At 43.6% G+C, this 17,497-nt stretch overlaps 1 protein-coding gene across 1 annotated transcript in view; it reads right to left on the bottom strand.

Moving 5' to 3' along the window:
• LOC122810775 (transcription activator BRG1-like) overlaps nt 1-17,497 on the bottom strand; it is a 1,556,036-nt gene that overhangs the window by 1,495,517 nt on the left and 43,022 nt on the right. The window contains exon 4 of the mRNA XM_044082336.1: nt 12,296-12,459. Within this exon, the coding sequence (XP_043938271.1) occupies nt 12,296-12,459 (164 nt within the window). The remainder of the gene's footprint in view (nt 1-12,295; nt 12,460-17,497) is intronic.

Genomic DNA, 17,497 nt, shown 5'->3' on the forward strand with positions numbered 1-17,497 from the left:
CAATATTTGAGGCCATTCCTTTTGAATTTTCAGTAGGACTCTTTGTATTAGAGGGAAGGGGGGAATGCATAAGCGTACATCCCATCCAGTGGATTGAGAGAGCATACACCTTCCATGCTTCTGGGTGTGGTGCTCTGGAGCAGAAGGTTGGGAGCTATCTGTTCATGGGGGAGGCAAAGAAATCCACATTTGGAATACCCCATCGATGGACCAGGACCAGAAACACATCCCTGTTCAGCATCCACTCGTGAGACAGGGTCATGGTCCTGGCTTAATGAGTCTGCCATCACACTGTATGCAGAAGGGATGCACCGCTTGGTGGAGGATATATTTTTCCAGTGTGATTTCCTAAGCCTGCAGTGCCAGCCTACACAAAAGGTAGGACCTTGTCCCCCATTTGTTAATGTACCACAGCACCGTGGTATTGCCTGGGTACCACCTCAGAATACCTGGTAGTAGCTGATCCTTTATCATCAAGGCCAATGTCAGGCTCTCATTTCCTTGATATTGATGTGATCTTTCTGTTGAGTTAGGGTCCATGTGTTCCTCACTCTCCATTCTCCTAAAGTTGCACCCCAACCTGTGTCTAATGCATCTGTAAAGAAATCCTGATTGGGGGGCAGTGGTTGTAAGGGCAGGCCAGGATTTGCCTGAATCTGGGTTATCCAATTCAGTTCCCTGCCCAGGCATGAAAGCATGGGGATCATGAGCTCTAGGGGATGTATGAGTTGCTTCCAAATTGTTCACAAGTACCACTGGAACATCATGTGATGCCTTGCCAATTACCATGGGGATGGTTGAGGTCATGAATCCTAGGATTCTGAGGAATTCCCTGGCTGAGATGGCTTTGAGAGGAAGAATTTTCCTGAAGTAAGAAGTGATTTTGTTTCTTGGGGAAGGCAGGCCATCATCTCCCTTGTCAGAATCCGACATCCCAGGAACACCTGATCCTGTGAGGGCATCAGGGATGACTTTTTGAGGTTTACTGTAAATCCCAGATCTGTTAAGAGGGGAGATGGTGTTGTAAGGCCATGGTTCTTGATGTAGCCTGAATGAGGATGTCATCGAGGTAGGGGAAAAGTTGTATTCCCTTTGTCCTGGCAAAGGCCATAACTGGAGCCAGACATTTTGTGAATACTCTTGTGGCCAGAGAGAGACCAAATAGTAAAGCACAGAACTGAAAGTGTGCAGAATCCACTGAGAAGTGGAGGAATTTTCTGAAGTGTGGATGGATTGGGATATGTAAGTAGGCATCCTTTATATCCAAGGATACTAAGAAGGCCTGTGGAAGGATCAGGGGCAGAAGGGTAGGCAGAGAAAGCATCCGAAAGGAGGGAACCCGGAGGAAGGTGCTGAGGTGTGATAGATTCAGGATTGGCCTCCAGGGACCTTCCTTTCTGGGGACTAGGAAAATTTTTGAATAGAACCCTTTTCCTTTTGCAAGTGAAGGGACTTCCTGAATTTTACCCTGAGCAAGAAGTTTCTGTAGGACTGGGGGAAAGAACAGTAGTTAGTCTCGGGGGGGGTGAGGAATGCCTTTGGGAGTAGGTCTGGCCTCCCAAGTCATAAAGTATCCCTGCTGTACAACAGAAGGGACCCTAGTCCAGGGTGACCTGCTTCCAAGCAGGGAGGGACAGGGAGAGGCACATGGAAAGAGGAGTGTCTGGGTGAAGAGCCTGGTAGTCACAGGCTACCAGGCTTCCCCTGAAATGGCTGTTTGGAAGAAGGGGTGGAGGAAACCGACCTATATTGGAGCTGTTTCCTATTGTCCTTTTCTGGTTTTAGCTGGCAATTTCTTAGCTGGGGTTCTCACACAAAAGGAGGTTTTGGCAGGATACTTCCATTGAAAACATAGGACTGGGGAAACAAAATGTCTCAGTTCCTGCAGTTTGTTGCGTTTAGTTTGGAGGGCCTTGAAGAGGTCAGCAGCATCTGTACCAAACAAGTCTTCATTGTCTACAGGTGCGTCCGTCCAGGAGTTTAGATTTGATATCATCAGGGAGGGGCTGCAATCTAACCCAAGTATCACCTGATGACAGATCCAGAGGTGGCAGCCCTGGATGAAGCTTCTATGGCATTGTAACTGCACTTAATGGAGTGTTTGGTTTCTAGGATGCAGGAATTCAAAAGAGTGATTATTTTGGCCTTGGCTGGGGAGTCAGGGAACTCCAATTGATTGACCACATCTGCCATCAGAGCCAAAGAGTATATAGCCATGTGTGTCTGATAGTTAATGGCGCTTACTGCTAAGGTGGCAAAGGTGTATGTACTTTTTTCCCCAGATGCTCCGTCAGTCTGCTCTCTCTGAGGGCAGTAGAGAGGTGGAGGGAAGTAATTTAGAAGTTTTATCAGCAGCCACAGTAGTAACTGAAGGGTCTGAGAATGGGGCTTTGTATAGAAATTTAGCTTCATCAGGGACCTTATAGAATCTATCTGGATGTTTGGGTGCAGGGAGCTGCGAATCAGGATTTTTTGACGCATCCAGGAAAGCAGGGTTATGGAAGGGGGGTTAAGCAGAAGGGCTAAGACGACTCCAATTGGAGTAGTTCATAATATCTCTTTTGGGTCTATGTGACCTGACTGCTGTCCCACTAAGAAAATTTTGCATTTGAGGAATAGTCTCACCAAAGGTGAAGTCCTCTCCTGGGGAGTCTGTGCCTTTGGAGGCATATCCCAGAGGGGAAGCAATTTGAGAATAATAAGAGATTCATCATCTGACGAATCCTCTTCTCCAGAGTAGATGTCGGGGGGAGGTCCCTTAATGGTAGAGGCCAAAGGGGCATGAACCAGAGCAGAGGCCTGACTCAAGGCCAGGAAAGTGTTTAGAAGGCCTTGGGTGAAGGCCTGCCAATCCGGAGGCTGCTTGATGGAGGGGTAGACGGAGGATGAGAAATATAGGTTTCGTTTTTTTTCTCTTTTTATGGGACTCCAATGTCAAGGAATTAGAGATACGATGAAGGGTAGAAGGGTCAACACTGGACGGCACTCCACAGCAGAGGCTGTATCTTCTACCATGACAATGAGACCCCGTGTGGACCCTTGGAAATCATGAGCCTAGGTTCCCCCTAGGCAACTGAATCGGATGCCTGGAATCCCTCCAGGATGTGACCTCGGGTGGTACTCTGGCTTCCTCCGGGCTATCCAGCAAAGAAGATCAGAGGACTCCCGGCCTTCACCGGCCTCGAGAGGTACGGCTGGAGTGGAGGACGGAGCAGTCTGTTTAGGCCTAGACTTTCTTCACCTTCTTGACTGAAGGCTCATTCGAGGAACCAGATGTCTGATCCATATGAGAAACTAACCGTTTAAGTCTCTGATTCTCTAGTTAGAGTTTCAATGCTGCTCAGTGGCTTCTAAAGGTTTTGGGGACTTGGGTCTAAGAAATACTACAGGTGGTCTGGTCGTGTTCTTGGCCTAAGCAAAATAGGCAGAGCTCATGCGAATCCTTGTGGGAATTTGTCTTCCAAACCTACACTTGCACCTCCTACCTGACATGAACCCAAAACAGTAGCAAGTAATAAAAAACCCTATGAGGTACTTGGCTGAAGTCAGATGGTGCAAAACCACTTTCCCAAAAGAGCGATGACCGGAGCGGACAGTCACACAGGTGACAGAAAAGCTCTGAAGGTGCATGCTAACTTCTGCTTTATTCCCGATGTCCACTTACGACTTACATCCACAAAGATGTGGGACATCGCACACACCCTAGCGTTAGCATTTAACTTTTGTACAATGGCCGGACGCACGAAAGTTCACCAGAGGCAAACTCCCTGATGTTATGGATACAGCGGCATATGAACAGAATAATATCAAAAGGTTCCATGATATCAACAAGGTCACTTCAGAAAATGAAAGGACAGGGGAAGAAGGGTGGATATTTGAAGAATGAAAATGCACAACAAAGATGCATAGCTATGGTGACTACATAACGAATATCTGATGTCCTTTTTGTTCGTCCTCAACATGTGGGACACTGTCCCTAGCAACATGAATCTTGGGTGGCCCTCATGGAAGGACATTCCAGAAAACTGCTGAACAAAAAGCAGCTGTGCTTCTAGAGGTCAAATAGTTTGTAATGAGCAATAAAGGTGTGATGATACTTAGACCAAGTAGCTGCTACACAAATGTCAATGGAAGTTGTAAGCCATGGATCTAGTTGAATGAGTCTTGGAAGTCTTTGATAGGGAGATGCCTTGCTGACTATACGCAAAAGAAATGCAATCAGTAATCTATCTGACCACGATAACTTTAGAAACTGGTGATCCCAATCTGTTTAGTGAAAAACAAACAGCTGATCTGACTTCCTTAAATATTTGTTCTGTGTAGGTAAACATTTGCCTATGTACATCTAAAAGGTGCAACATGTACTCTCCCTTATTTGAAAAATTAGGAAAAAAACAGGTAAATGAATTGCTTGATTAATATTCAATTCAGATGCTACCTTTGGTAAGGATGGCTTGGTTCATAAAGCAACTGTCTGTGAAAAACACACAGGGATTTGAAGACTGACTGAAATTCATCTTGCACATGTAATCGCTACTAGGAATGTTGTCTTCCAAGACAAAAATTTTAAATCAGATTTGGCTGATGATTCAAATGAAATCCCAAGGAGGAGACAGAGCTTTCAATGGCAGTCTAATTAATAAAGGTGCCTTTTAGAAAGGCCTTGCATAATTTGGAACAAGCTAGAGAGGAAGCATTTTCTCCTGCCTGAAAATTAAGACATTTTATTTATTTTATTTTGACATTTCTTTACTGGGAATGTCCGACTGAGGCTTAATCCATTTTCAGCAGAGGGGGGGAGCCCCATACAAAATACAATTACAAGCAAGCAGAGGATATTAGTTATTACAAGAAGGTTAAAAATACATGGCAGAATGTACATAGTATGATTAGGTAAATAAAGGACATACGGAAGTACAATATGCAAGTCGGAAGGGAGTGAGGAAGATACTAAATCTACGGTGATTATAAAAATTGCAAAAGCAGCACAGGGTATGGAGAAGTGCAAGTCTGCAGGCAGAAGAATCTAATAGAAAAGTTAAAGCCAGTGAAGAAGAAGAGTAGTCTATAAACAGAAGAGAGGACAAGGATAAGTGGATGGATGAGTAGTAAGACAGTTTTGGCCTTCGACATGTGCAAATCCATGACTTTGCAGGTTTTCTTTTAAATCTTTTTTTTAGCTTTAATTGCAGTGTAGACTTCTAATGTTCAGTGAAAGCCTGTTACAAGCTAAGGCAACTGAGTAGCTATTAAAAAAAAAAAAAGTGTTGGTCTATTGCTCTTTTTGGCTTCCAGGATTCCCAATAGGAACTGGAGCTGTGAAGACAGCGGTTTGGGGTATAAAGGGATACAAGGGATGAGATGGCAGGAGGAAGGTTTAAGATGGAATGAATAAACACCAGTTGGGAAGTAGGGGTTGGTGGGGAAATTCTAGCCAGCTTGTAGTTTGTAAAGAAAGGCAGTGGTGAGAGTTGTAGTGTTGATTTGCAGTGAAGCTAGTAACTTTGTAAGTTCAAGTTTGGATTTGAGAGGATTACAGGTTGGTCATGATTGGAGAGGCAATGGCTGCTAATTGTACTTTGATTGTAGAAAAACTAGCATCTTCCTGAAAAACAGACGCTAAAAATTACAGAACATTAAATATAGGAGCACTGAAAAGATCAAGTTAGAGTTCCTTCTGAATAGCCAAAATTGTAAAATCTTTTGCATTTACTCCTGTAGATCTTCCTTGTAGTAGCTTTCTGGGAAGATGGAAGTATTTGTTGGACAGGTGAGGAAAGCTTGGGCTGTCTAGCAATCACTGGAATTGAAGTTAGTTTGAGGCCTGGAACATTGGGATGCTTCATCCCAGAAGGATGCAACAGTAGGGTCTGGACTTGGGTCCAGTACCCATGGAAGATACTGAAGATGAGACCAAAGGAAGAGGAATCACACTTGGCGAGGCAAAAAGGGGGGGGCAATTAGGATAACTGAGCTCTTCAACTGAAGTGCTTTCTTAAGATTTTGGCATCAGAGGTCAGGGGGGAATAAGCATAAAGGAAATCGGAGGGCCAAATGTAGACTAGAACATCTTTCGGTGACTCCCCCTTGGATGGGGGAGATCAGGGCAAAAAACTTGTTGCACTAGTTATGAGGGGATGCAAAGAGATCGCAGCAAGGTTGGCCCCACTGATGGAAAATCTTCTCTTCCACTACTGATTGAGAGACCACTCATGAGTCATCAAAATGGACCTGCTGGGTTTATCTGCTAGTACGCTGGATTTCCCCAGTAAGTACACTGCCATAAGAAAGCGGTTGGAGATCGCCCGCTGCCACACACTCCATGCCTTTCGCAAAGGGAATAGGACCAGATTCCCCCATGTTTACTGATGTACCACAACACAGATGTTGTCTGTTATCACAATAGTCCCTAGAGGAAGAACATCTTGAAAGGCCTGCAACGCTAGTAGGACCACTCATCTCTAGAACACTGAGAATTAGCTTCTTGTGGGAATCACGTGCCTTGGACCGTTCATCCCAGGAAGTGCTCTCCCACCCCAACTGGGGGACACCCGCAGTTACTGTGGCTAATGGAGGAGAGAAAGTAAAGGGATAGCCTAGGTACACTTCATCTGACAATCCACCAACGAAGAGGATCCTTGCACACTCGAATGAGTTTGACTGGGAAGGACAGAGGATGATGCAGAATAGACCACTACTGGATTGAATCTTAGGTGTGTGGAGTCAATATCGTAGTTACCAAGGATGGCCGACTTCTTGACTGATACTATTGTGTATTTCCTAGCATTTAGTTTTAGTCCATGGCTCTGACACCAATTAATCGTCTCTGCCAGCCCTTTCTGGAGAAGATTAGTGTTATTGGGGGCTTCTACGACTGCTCCCAATATACAAAATTCTGCAAATCTGGTCAGCCAACAGCCCTTGACATTGGCCTTGATTTCAGTGAAGTAGATGCCAAAAAGGAACAGCCACAGGACAGATCCCCAAAGGACTTTGATAAAGACTGGCCTCTACGTAGAGGTGGACTCCCCAATTCTAACTTAGAGTCAGGTCTGTAAGCCAGCTGGCTATCCACCAGGTAACAAGGATTTATACCTAACCTCTTGAGTTTGTCAACCATGCACGAGAGGGCTATTGTGTGAAATGCCTTAGCCAGGTCAGGATAGGCAGTGTGAACCATTTTGTCGTCATCTACTGCTCTATGACCTTCTCAAAGAAGTCCATCAGGTTTGAGTAGGCATGACCTGCCCTTGCCAAAACCAAACAGGGTTGGTCCAGTGTCTGGATGTTTCCTGCGGCATTACTGATTTCAAAGGTAATTCTTTTTATAGCTTTGTACAAGAGACTAGCGAGACTTATGGGTCAATAGACGTCCAGCCTCTGAGCAGAGGAATGACTGTTGCTATTCTCCATTTGTGAGGCCTGAAGCCTGTCTGGAGGCTAAAGTTAACTAATGATTTCAGACTGCATAATAGGTCATGTTTCATTCCGTTTAGCAGGTAGTCTGAGATATTGTCAGGGCCCACTGATGTTACTCATCTTAGAGCATTGAGAACCTGCTTCCTAGTGAAAGCAAGGGGAGCCATATTTGCTGTTACTTCCTGTGTAGAGGCTGGGAGGAGTAAAGTCAGAGCAGAATTTGTCTTCCAGTAGGTTTGCTATATCTTCTGGCTCAGTACAGGTGGCTCCATTAACAATTTTGACTTTGCCATCACGGAAGTGTGTAATTTTTCTACCATGAGATGTGATGAGCCAAGAGATCATACAAAGATAGATCCAATTTTGCAAAAGCTCAACCACTACATTAATGATGGATGGCCACCAAAGCAATCTAGTGTACCACCTGAAATGCACACTTATTTTCCTTACAGGGATGAGATGTTGATGAAAGATGGCATTATTCTCAAAAGTCTTAAAAATTGTTGTTCCTGCTTCCTTACAACATGAATACATCCAGACTTTGCATCATGGTCACCCAGGTTTCGAATCTACCAAAAGAAGGGTGAGAACACTAGTATTTTGGCCTTCTCTAGTAAAAAATACTGATAAAGTATTTTTTGTTCAGTATGCAATAGTACTAAACCGCCTTTGCAAAAAGAACCACTTCAGCCAAGTTAAGTTCCTGAACTACCTTGGTCAAAAGTAGCCACCGATATATTCAAGTGGAACAATCAGCATTACTTAGTGTTGGTAGACTCTTATTTGAACTGGTTTGAGGTTTACTACATAATCTAACATCCACTGCTGTTATCACCAAGTTGAAATGTCATTTCACAGTCCATGGTAGTCCAATTTCTGACAATTCAGTTATTTCTGACAATGGTACTCAATTTAGTCAGTTGTTTCAGAAATTTGCAAAAGAATGGGACTTTGTACATGTTACTAGTAATCCAGAAAATCCACAGTCAACTAGACTAGCTGAATGTGCAGTACAGACTGCAAAGCAATTACTTCAGAGGTCAAAGTGTGACAACAGCTAGAAGTGTAGGTATCTTCTGTATCGCCTGTTCAGTTTTATGTGATAGTACAAATCCTGAAGAACTATTGAGCACATGCGGTCATCCTTGTGCAGGAAAGGCAAAATGGACTGTAATGTGACCATTTGGAACTTTGTATACTAAATCAATTTGTTCAGATTGCCGAGATACAAAATTGGTCTCCAGTCTCCAGTTTTCTTTGGCACTGAAAAGGATCTTGAGTTAGTTCCAAATTCTATCTGGTCTGGTGGGGGTGGTGGTGGTGGTGGGGGCATCTTGGATGAAGATTTTCCAACAGCTTTTTTATTTCTAGATCAGCTGCTTTCCTCTGATGGGTGGAACACTGGAATTTGTATTTACTTTTAAGGAAGTGGGAAGGGAAAAGAGAATTATATAACCTCTGGAAATAATCCTCTGCAGCCATATATCTTTTGCAATGTTTAGCCAGGGTCTCTGGTGCAGGGATAGATGACCCCCCCCCCACTGCCTCCAGAGATGGACAAATCGGGCCTCCTTTCATTAGTGTTGATTGGGTCTGTCAGAAAAGGAATCTCTGGAGACCTGGGTTCTGCGGGCCTCCTCTGTCACGCAGGCAGCATGTTTCATTCGAGTTCCCCTCTCTGCCTCTGGGGAAACTATGTCCACGTGAATCTTGGAAAAGACCCTGGGACCTTCTGAACCACATCTTTAGACCACCTTGTTGATTCCTAGAGAAGGTTCTTTGAAGGGGCAGAAAACGTATGCCCACTGTAGATAAGGTCTTTCCATCTTGCTCACACCTCGACAGTTGTCCTTCACCTTAGGACCAAACACACTACCATCAAAAGGTGCACTGATGAATGATGACTTGAAGGGCTCCGCAAAGGTCACAAACGCATCCAAGCATACCTAATAGAAATGCCTTAACCTGCCACTCAAGGTACCTTCAGATACATGTGAAATGAGCCTAATGGATGAATTTGTGATAGACTGGAGTGTAGCCAGCTGTAAGCCAGAGCTTTTTGTGCCTCAGAAGTACTGGTCCCAAAGAGGGATTTGGAGAGTTTCTTAATCAAGACCCTCTGCAATCTGGTGAAATGTGTCAGATAATTCAGTGACCTGAATGCTTCCCTTATCTGCCCAACACCCTGGACTCTGATGGACAGATGAACTCTATTCCGCAAGTTCTTTTTTCATGGCCACTGCCACAACCATGGCATCTACTGATACGCCCTTGCTCCAAAAAAAACTTTCTTCCTTTAGGTGGTGCCAGTATTCTGTCTGGTCTCTTAGGGATTGGCTCAACAGCACCGTGTTCCTTCCACATCCACATCCACCTACAGATCAAATCAATGAGCTCGGTGGGCGGAGTCACCCAGGAGGTAAATGGGCCATACCCAAAAGCTTCCAGGAATTCATATTCCTCTTGGGAAGAGGAATCTGTAACAAACCACCTCTTTGTATGAGGAACTCTAAAGTGTCTCCAAAGAAATCAGGTGGCGATCTTGAAAATCCTTCCCCCTCATCAAGATCGGTATCTTCAGTGAGACGATTGAGGAGAATCTAACTGCCTCCTCTTACACTTTCTATTCCTAGGGACTTTTTCGGTGGGATGTTCCGGAGAAGTATTGGAAGAAATGAAAATACCCTCCTGGGTAGCCTGCAGACTTTGGGTTGACTGTCCCTGCGGAGAAGAGTGATGAGGGTCAAAGCACAAAGACATATGGAATTCAGAGGGAAGATCCGAGGAAGGAAGGAAGCGTCCATCCTACAGAAGCAGAAAACTCTCTCCACGATCTTGAAGGCAGAGGGCCCCGGGAAGGAGGCAGATGCATCTGAAAGCTTCCACACTCATCAGCTCCCCAAGAGGGCAGTCTGCCAGGGTCGAAGGTCACAGCCAAGCTATCCAATGACGAAGTTCCAACAACTTTGGAGTCCACTCTAATGCCTAAGATCTGACAGGGACTTTTCGGCTCTGAGAGTTGTCCAGCTCCGACACACTGAGCCAGTGCACTCAAAGAATGCATCAGAGCCGAAGATACAATGATCTTCAGATCCTGACAGACTGTCCTGGAAAACTCTGATCCAAGGGTTCTAAAAGCAGGGGATGGATCAAAGAAGGAGCTGAGATAGGTAGTTTAGTACTGTAAGGACTTCCTGACCCAAAGGGGTAGGAGTAAGAAGAACTTCATCTGAAACTGCAACAAAACTTCATTCTGTCCATGTCAGGCTTCTGGAAGAAAGAGAGGATGAAGCTATAGAGGGGGACCTGGAATACCAGCGTCTCACCAAAACAAGGTGAAGGGACTCTAAAGGGTAATGGATCCAAGGAGGATGAGTACCTCATTCTAGGCAAGGGCTTCGGATCCACCACCACTGGATCCAAGGAAGTACAGCGAATACAGCGAACACCAGATGCCAACTAATCACAAGATCTGGACTTTAGATCAGACTTTTTCCAAGCCAGCTCAAACATCAGATCAGAGAAAAGGGTAGAAGACCTAGACGGATCCAATGGCCTTTTTCTATGCTCATTTGTCAGATCTGGAGAGTTGAGCTCCAGATAATGCCTCTGAAAAGATTGAAGGGAGAAGACCTTTCAGTATTAGTTTATTTTTTTGATCAATGATCATCCTAGGATTGAAAGACTTGTATATCACACAATCCACTTTAAGGTGATCAGGAGCCAAACAATACACGCATCAACTGTGTGGGTTCCTATTACATTATAGAACTTCCAGAAGGTCGAACACCAGATGATCGAACTTGGAAGATCGAAATGTAATATCAAAACATCAGAACAGCAAATTTTTTTCCCAGGGAAAAAATTCGCTGTTCCGAAAAACACACAACAAAAGCACACCAAAAACCTTATAAACCTACACTGAACCTTACATACACAACTACCTATGCACTAACCTTAACCCAAACCCTAACCCTAAGGTCCATCACTATCGCACACTTAGCTTACCCCGCGCCCTAACCTCAACGTCCATCACAATCACACACTTACCTTAACCCATTCAGTAACTTTCGCACCAGCACCACAGTGGAGAAAATGTCGAAGCCGCAGAAACGTCCAACCAAATTCTTTCCATGAGAAAGAATTTGCACATTTTTTAAATCCAGAAGGCTTTTCCACAATTTGTGATTTTAAACTAGCAGAAGGGCAAGACCAGAAATGAACTCTAACCTAGCCAACTTTTAAACTTAACCTTTTTTTTTTCCCTTTATATAACAAGCAAAAGGAAGAGAACGAACTACCAACAATGGTATTAAAAAGGGACGGGGAGAGAAGTAAATGACAACATAGTAAAAAATAAACTAAATAGTGTAGGAGAAGAGAATATAAAATATTATGACAACTTTGAAGGAAAGAGAATTATTCAGTCAAAAGCCATCACTCATCTGAAGAAAAATGCTATTAATGCTCTGCTTGAGAGCTCACAGCAACCACATCCATACGCGAAAGAGGCAAATGAGATCTGCAGGTATGTTAGGGGATACAGCATTCTGGGTAAGGGAGGAGCTCAAGAGTTTGTGGCCACAAGCTAAAAAAGCAGCAGAGCTGGATCAAAGGGTCAGATCAGAACCCAACTTTGAGAAACTAATGAAAACCAAAATCAGACTCCGTATTTGTTTCAGCGTCTTCTATAAAACAAAATTACAAAGTTGTAATGTCTGTAGTCACATACTCAATAAAAAAGCAATATTTAAAACAAAATGAGCAACTCAGTACTGAATAATGTTCTATACATACACAACAGCTTCAAAATAGATTTTTCAGCAATTCAGAATCAGAAAATATTAACTGACAATATTTAATCCACCACACTTACGAAAGAGGTACTATGATGAGGAAAGGTCCATTAATTCGCTTGTGCTCCATGAGGTATGTGATTAAAGCGATAGTCTGGATGGTTTTACCCAGACCCATCTCATCAGCAAGGATACCATTTAAATTGTTATTGTATAGAGACACCAGCCACTCCAAACCTTTAATCTAGAAAATAGAGCAAAAAAAAAAACAACATATTAAATGGTTCAAACAGTCAATAAACATGTACTCTTATTTTAAACCTCTAAAGAATATGGTTTTCTACAGCATACTTTACACAAACTGCTTTCAAAAATGTTTTCTGATGAAGAAAAACAAAACGCAGCTGCCATTCTAAAAAAACACTGAAATAAAGGCACAACAAAAACATAACAGAAAAACACTGAGCTTCTCATCAAATGCAATATATTCCACATAAAGAGAAATCAGCAGCCGGCATTTTGCCAGTGTTGTGCACTAGTCTGCTTTTTATTCAATTCTCCTCATTGCTCCAAGCTCTATACAATCTAAAAGACACCCAAAACAAAAAACTCCGCCTTGCAAACTGTATGAAAGTCAATAGTCTAACAAGGAAGACAAACCACATATTTTTGATAGTCAAGTAATCACCAATAAGCTTAACGACCTGGGATGAGGGTGCTTTTTAAGCCTAGCCTTGCTTAAGGGAAGAATCAAACCCTGTACCATGAGTCAGTAAAATACCTTACACATTATGCTATCCCCAACCCATAAAGTGTTGGGCAACATAGGTTAGTCCTCGGCTACCTGCCCACGTGTGCGGTTTTAAACCTAGACAATTTCTCTCCTAGGAGAGAACATTACACCTTGTGTCCTGCGAGGTAAACACCTTAACCAGTACGCCAATATTTTTCAAGAAAAACTGTGGCAAAAACACAATTAGTAAGGAACAAATAAGTCAGTCTACCCTATAATGTTAGCATCGCATGTCAGACTGTTTAAATAAACTGTGAGATGGCAGAGTATCAGTGCAATTCCTACTGGATATGTAATCACAAGAATAAAGAAAAAAACAAATCAAACTGAAAAAGCCTAACAGACACACAAAGAAGAAGCCTAAATGACTGACTAGCTACATCAAAGGCAATTTTCTGTTGCATGACAAAGTAAAATTGTGAGAGCAATTCAACATAGCAGTAGCTACAGTACAAAATCTTATTTGCAAAGTAATTCCTGGAGGAAATTACCAAAGGGATTGTCCACCTTCCCATTCAGATTTCCAGAGCTTTGTGAAACAGTCCCCATAAGGCTAGCTCCACCTTCCCCACAAACACCTGTCCAATTAAGGTTTAATAGGATTATTCAGTTATTTTTAGTGGAAGTCAGAGAATGATTTATAGTTAATATAGACTGACCCTCAATAGGTAGGAGAAGTACAGTTGTGTACCTACCATAAATGTAGATGTTAGAGTGTATTCACTGTTGCAGTCATTACTCTTGGGTTATCCTGCTGGCAGGCTACCTGCAGTCGGCCAGAATTCCAAAGTCTAGGTCTGGCGTCAGTTGCTGTCGCCTCCTACCTGACGTCAGTGCGCCAGGGGTATAAAAGATGCAGCCGACGCCATTTTGTTCAGTTTTTCTTGCCCCAGATATCAGGTGCCCCCAAAATGGTAGGCTAAAAATATTATGCCAATAATTATGCATGCAGTAAAATAAACATTTCCTTCATCTACAAGCAAATACACCACATAGGTTTTATAGGATAGAGAAGTATAGGCAAGTCCCAGCAAAGAAAAGGGGGATGGAGGGTGGGTAACCTGGACTGCAACAGTGAATACACTCGAACATCTACATTTATGGTAGGTACAAACTGTACTATGTTCATAGTGTTTCACTGTTGCAGTCATTACTCTTGGGTTGAATCCCAAAGCTAAGGCTGGGTGGCTGGGCCTAAATAGGATTAGGAGAGGCTATAAGGCCTTGCAGAACTGCAGTGGCAAAGCCTGCTCTGGATTTAGAGTAGAGAGGTAAATGGTAGTGCTTTGTAAAAGTGTGCACTGAACTCCCAAGTTGCAGCCTCTAAAATGTCTTTGGTTGGTACTCCTCTGAGAAAGGCTGCTGCCCTGGTAGAATAGGGCCTAATGCCCTTGGGCACTGATTTGCCATGTTATGAGTAGCAGAAACGAATGCAGTGGCCTATCCATTTTGAAAATGTCTGTTTTGAGATGGGCTTTCCTTGAGATCCTGCAGCATATGCCACTAAAAGTTGCTCAGTTTTTTCTGAAAGCTTTAGTTCTGTCCAAGAAGAAGTGTAGTTGTCTGTGTATGTCCAAGGAATGCAGAAGTCTCTCACCCTTATTCTGTGGGTTTGGATAAAAGGTAGGCAAATGAATGGTTTGGTTAAGGGCCACACTGGACACTACCATAAGCATAAATGTTGGGTTCGTCCTTAGAGAAACCCTATCTGGATGGAAAATGATGAAAGGTTCCACAGCCATGAGTGCCTGTAACTCTGAAACAGGTCTTGCAGAGGTTATTGCTAGGAGCAGAGCTGTTTTCCAAGATAAAAACTTTATATCAGCTGTACTGACTGGCTCAAAAGGCGGCAGTGTGAGTTTTTCCAAGACATAATTGAGGTCCCATGCAGGTATTGGGGCTCTCCTTGGAGGTCTTATGTTTTTGGCCCCTCTGTGGTACTGCCTTAGCAATGGATGGGAAAAAATAGGAGGTTCCGTATTGTAATGAGCTGAAATGGCAGAGGCATGAATTTTAATTGATGAAAAGGATAGGCCTTTGTCCAGCATCTCAGTTAGGTATTGTAAAATCTGAGGAATATTTGGTACAGATGTGTCAATTCCTTGTGCCTAGTTCCAAGCACAGAATCTTTTCCATTTTTCTGCATAAGATTTTCTGGTACTGGGCCTCCTGGCCTCCAAAATAACATCCATCACTGCTTTAGAGAGAGGTGTGCTTTGAATGGTTACATTATCCGCCATGCTGCCAGATTTAGGGTCCTGAGTTGGCTGTGCAGAATCCGATTGTTTCGCTGGGTCAGTAAGTGAGGAATTAGAGGCAATGTCCAGGATGGGCCTTGAGACAAACTTTTTAGGATTGGGTACCAGTGCTGGCGTGGCCAGTCTGGGGCAATCAGAATCATTCTTGGCTTCTCTGATCTCACCTTTAGGAGTACCTTGGGGAGGAGGGGCAGAGGAGGAAAGGCATATACAGTTAGACTTTTCCAGCTGAATGACAGAGCATCCACTTCCCATGCTTGCTTGTGATAAGTCCTTGTGCAGAATTTTTGTAGTCGGCAGTTGTGAGGGGAGGCAAATAGATCTATGTCTGGGCATCCCCATTCCTTTGTTATCATGCTGAAGACTTGTGGATCCAGTTTCCACTCATGGGGATCCGTAAGGTTTCTGCTTAGTTAGTCTGCCAGAGTATTGTTCTTTCCTGGCACGAATTGTGCTTGCAGGTGTACTTGATAAGTCAATGCTGTGTTCCACAAAGTCATGGCTTGTCTGCAGAGGAGTAGGAATGTGTGCCTCCCTGCTTGTTTATGTACCACATGATTGTAGTATTGTCCGTCCTTATCAGTAGTTCTCCTGGATGGAGTAGATCCTTGAAAGCTGTCAGGGCATTCTGAACAGCTAGCATCTCTTTTTGATCGATATGTAGACGCATTTGGCTTGTGGACCATGTGCCCTGAATACATTTTCCTGCCATGTGTGCTCCCCAGGCATAATCTGATGCATCTGTTATTGACTGCCTGGCTGTGGGTAGAGTGAATGGCTGTCCCTTGCTGAGGTGACAGGCATGAGCCCACCATCAAAACTCCTATTGCAGGCAAGGAATGAGGGTAATTAATGCTTCCAGGCTTTGACAATGTTGAGTCCAGACACTTTTTAGGTACCATTGAAGTTTCCTCATATGCAGTCTGGCATATGGAATTAGCAGAATGCAGGATGCCATGAAGCCCAAAGCCTGCAGAATTTTTCTTGTAGATAACTGGATCTTTGTTGCCAACATTTTGAAGTAAGAAGTTAGTTGCCTTTGTCTGGCGTGAGATAAGCCATCTGGGCAGTTGTATTTAAGCTTGCACCCAGGAATATTATCTCTTGAGAGGGTACTAGTTTTGATTTATTTTTGTTTACTGTGTACCCTAGGCAAATTAATAATCTTTTTTATGAACGCCAGATGCTTTCATAGAGTGTCCTTGCTCTCTGCTTGTATAAGGCAGTCGTCCAAGTAAGGATAAATTTGAATTCCTCTGTCTGCAAAATGCAATTACTGGTGCCAGACATTTTGTGAAGATCCTGGGTGCAGTAGATAAGCCAAAGGGCAGTGCAGAGAATTGGTAGTGCATTGAGCCAGCTATGAATCTGAGGTATCTTCTGCAAGATTGTCTGATTGGTATATGCAGGTATGCCTCTTAGGTCCAAAGTTACAAGCCAAGCCTTCTTGCCGAGCATGGGCAGAAGCTGCTGCAGAGTTAACATTTTGAATTTTGGAACGTCCAGAAATGTGTTTAGAAAAGACAGGTCCAGTATTGGTCTCCAGGCTTTGTCCTTTCTGGGGACCAAGAAAAGTCTCGAGTAAAATCCTTGTCCCTGCTCTTGCTGTGGTACTTGCTGAATGGCCCTCATTTGCATAAGGGACGAAACTTGTTTTTGTGCCTCTACACATTGATTGTGTGGCAGAGGTTTGGCATACCTTTTGCCTTTGGCAGGGTGTGAAAGTGGAACCTGTAGCCCTGGGACACTATATTCAATACCCACTTGTCCTGGGTGATCATGTGCCAACTTTGAGAGGAAAGTGCTAGTTTTCCACCAAGGGGGCTGCAAGAAGATAAGTGCTTGGTGCTGGTCATTGGGACTGTTTCCTGTATGGCTGTGCTTTGTCTTCTCCACTTTTGGAGGTAGAAGCGCCCCACTGTTTAGGCCTGTATGAGCCCTGGGGCAGGGATCTGCCTCTGGGACGTCTGTATCTGCTTCTTTGTGGCCTGTCCGACACTGGAAAGGACCAATTCTTTGTAGGCCAGTTCCTGCAAAATTTTGGTAGCCGAACCTGTAAGAAATCCTTTACTGTTTGCATAGATTTCGCTTTGTCCTCCATTTTCTTCAAAACCTCCTCTGCTTTAACACCAAATAAAGTATCATGCTGTAATGGAGCATCTAATAATTTTGTTTTAACATGATCAGGCAGATTTTGTTCCTTTAACCAAGCATGTCTCCTAATGACAGAA

The sequence above is a fragment of the Protopterus annectens genome, chromosome 9.part0, assembly GCF_019279795.1.
Source record: "Protopterus annectens isolate FY-2018-M chromosome 9.part0, PAN1.0, whole genome shotgun sequence".
Lineage (NCBI taxonomy): Eukaryota > Metazoa > Chordata > Ceratodontiformes > Protopteridae > Protopterus > Protopterus annectens.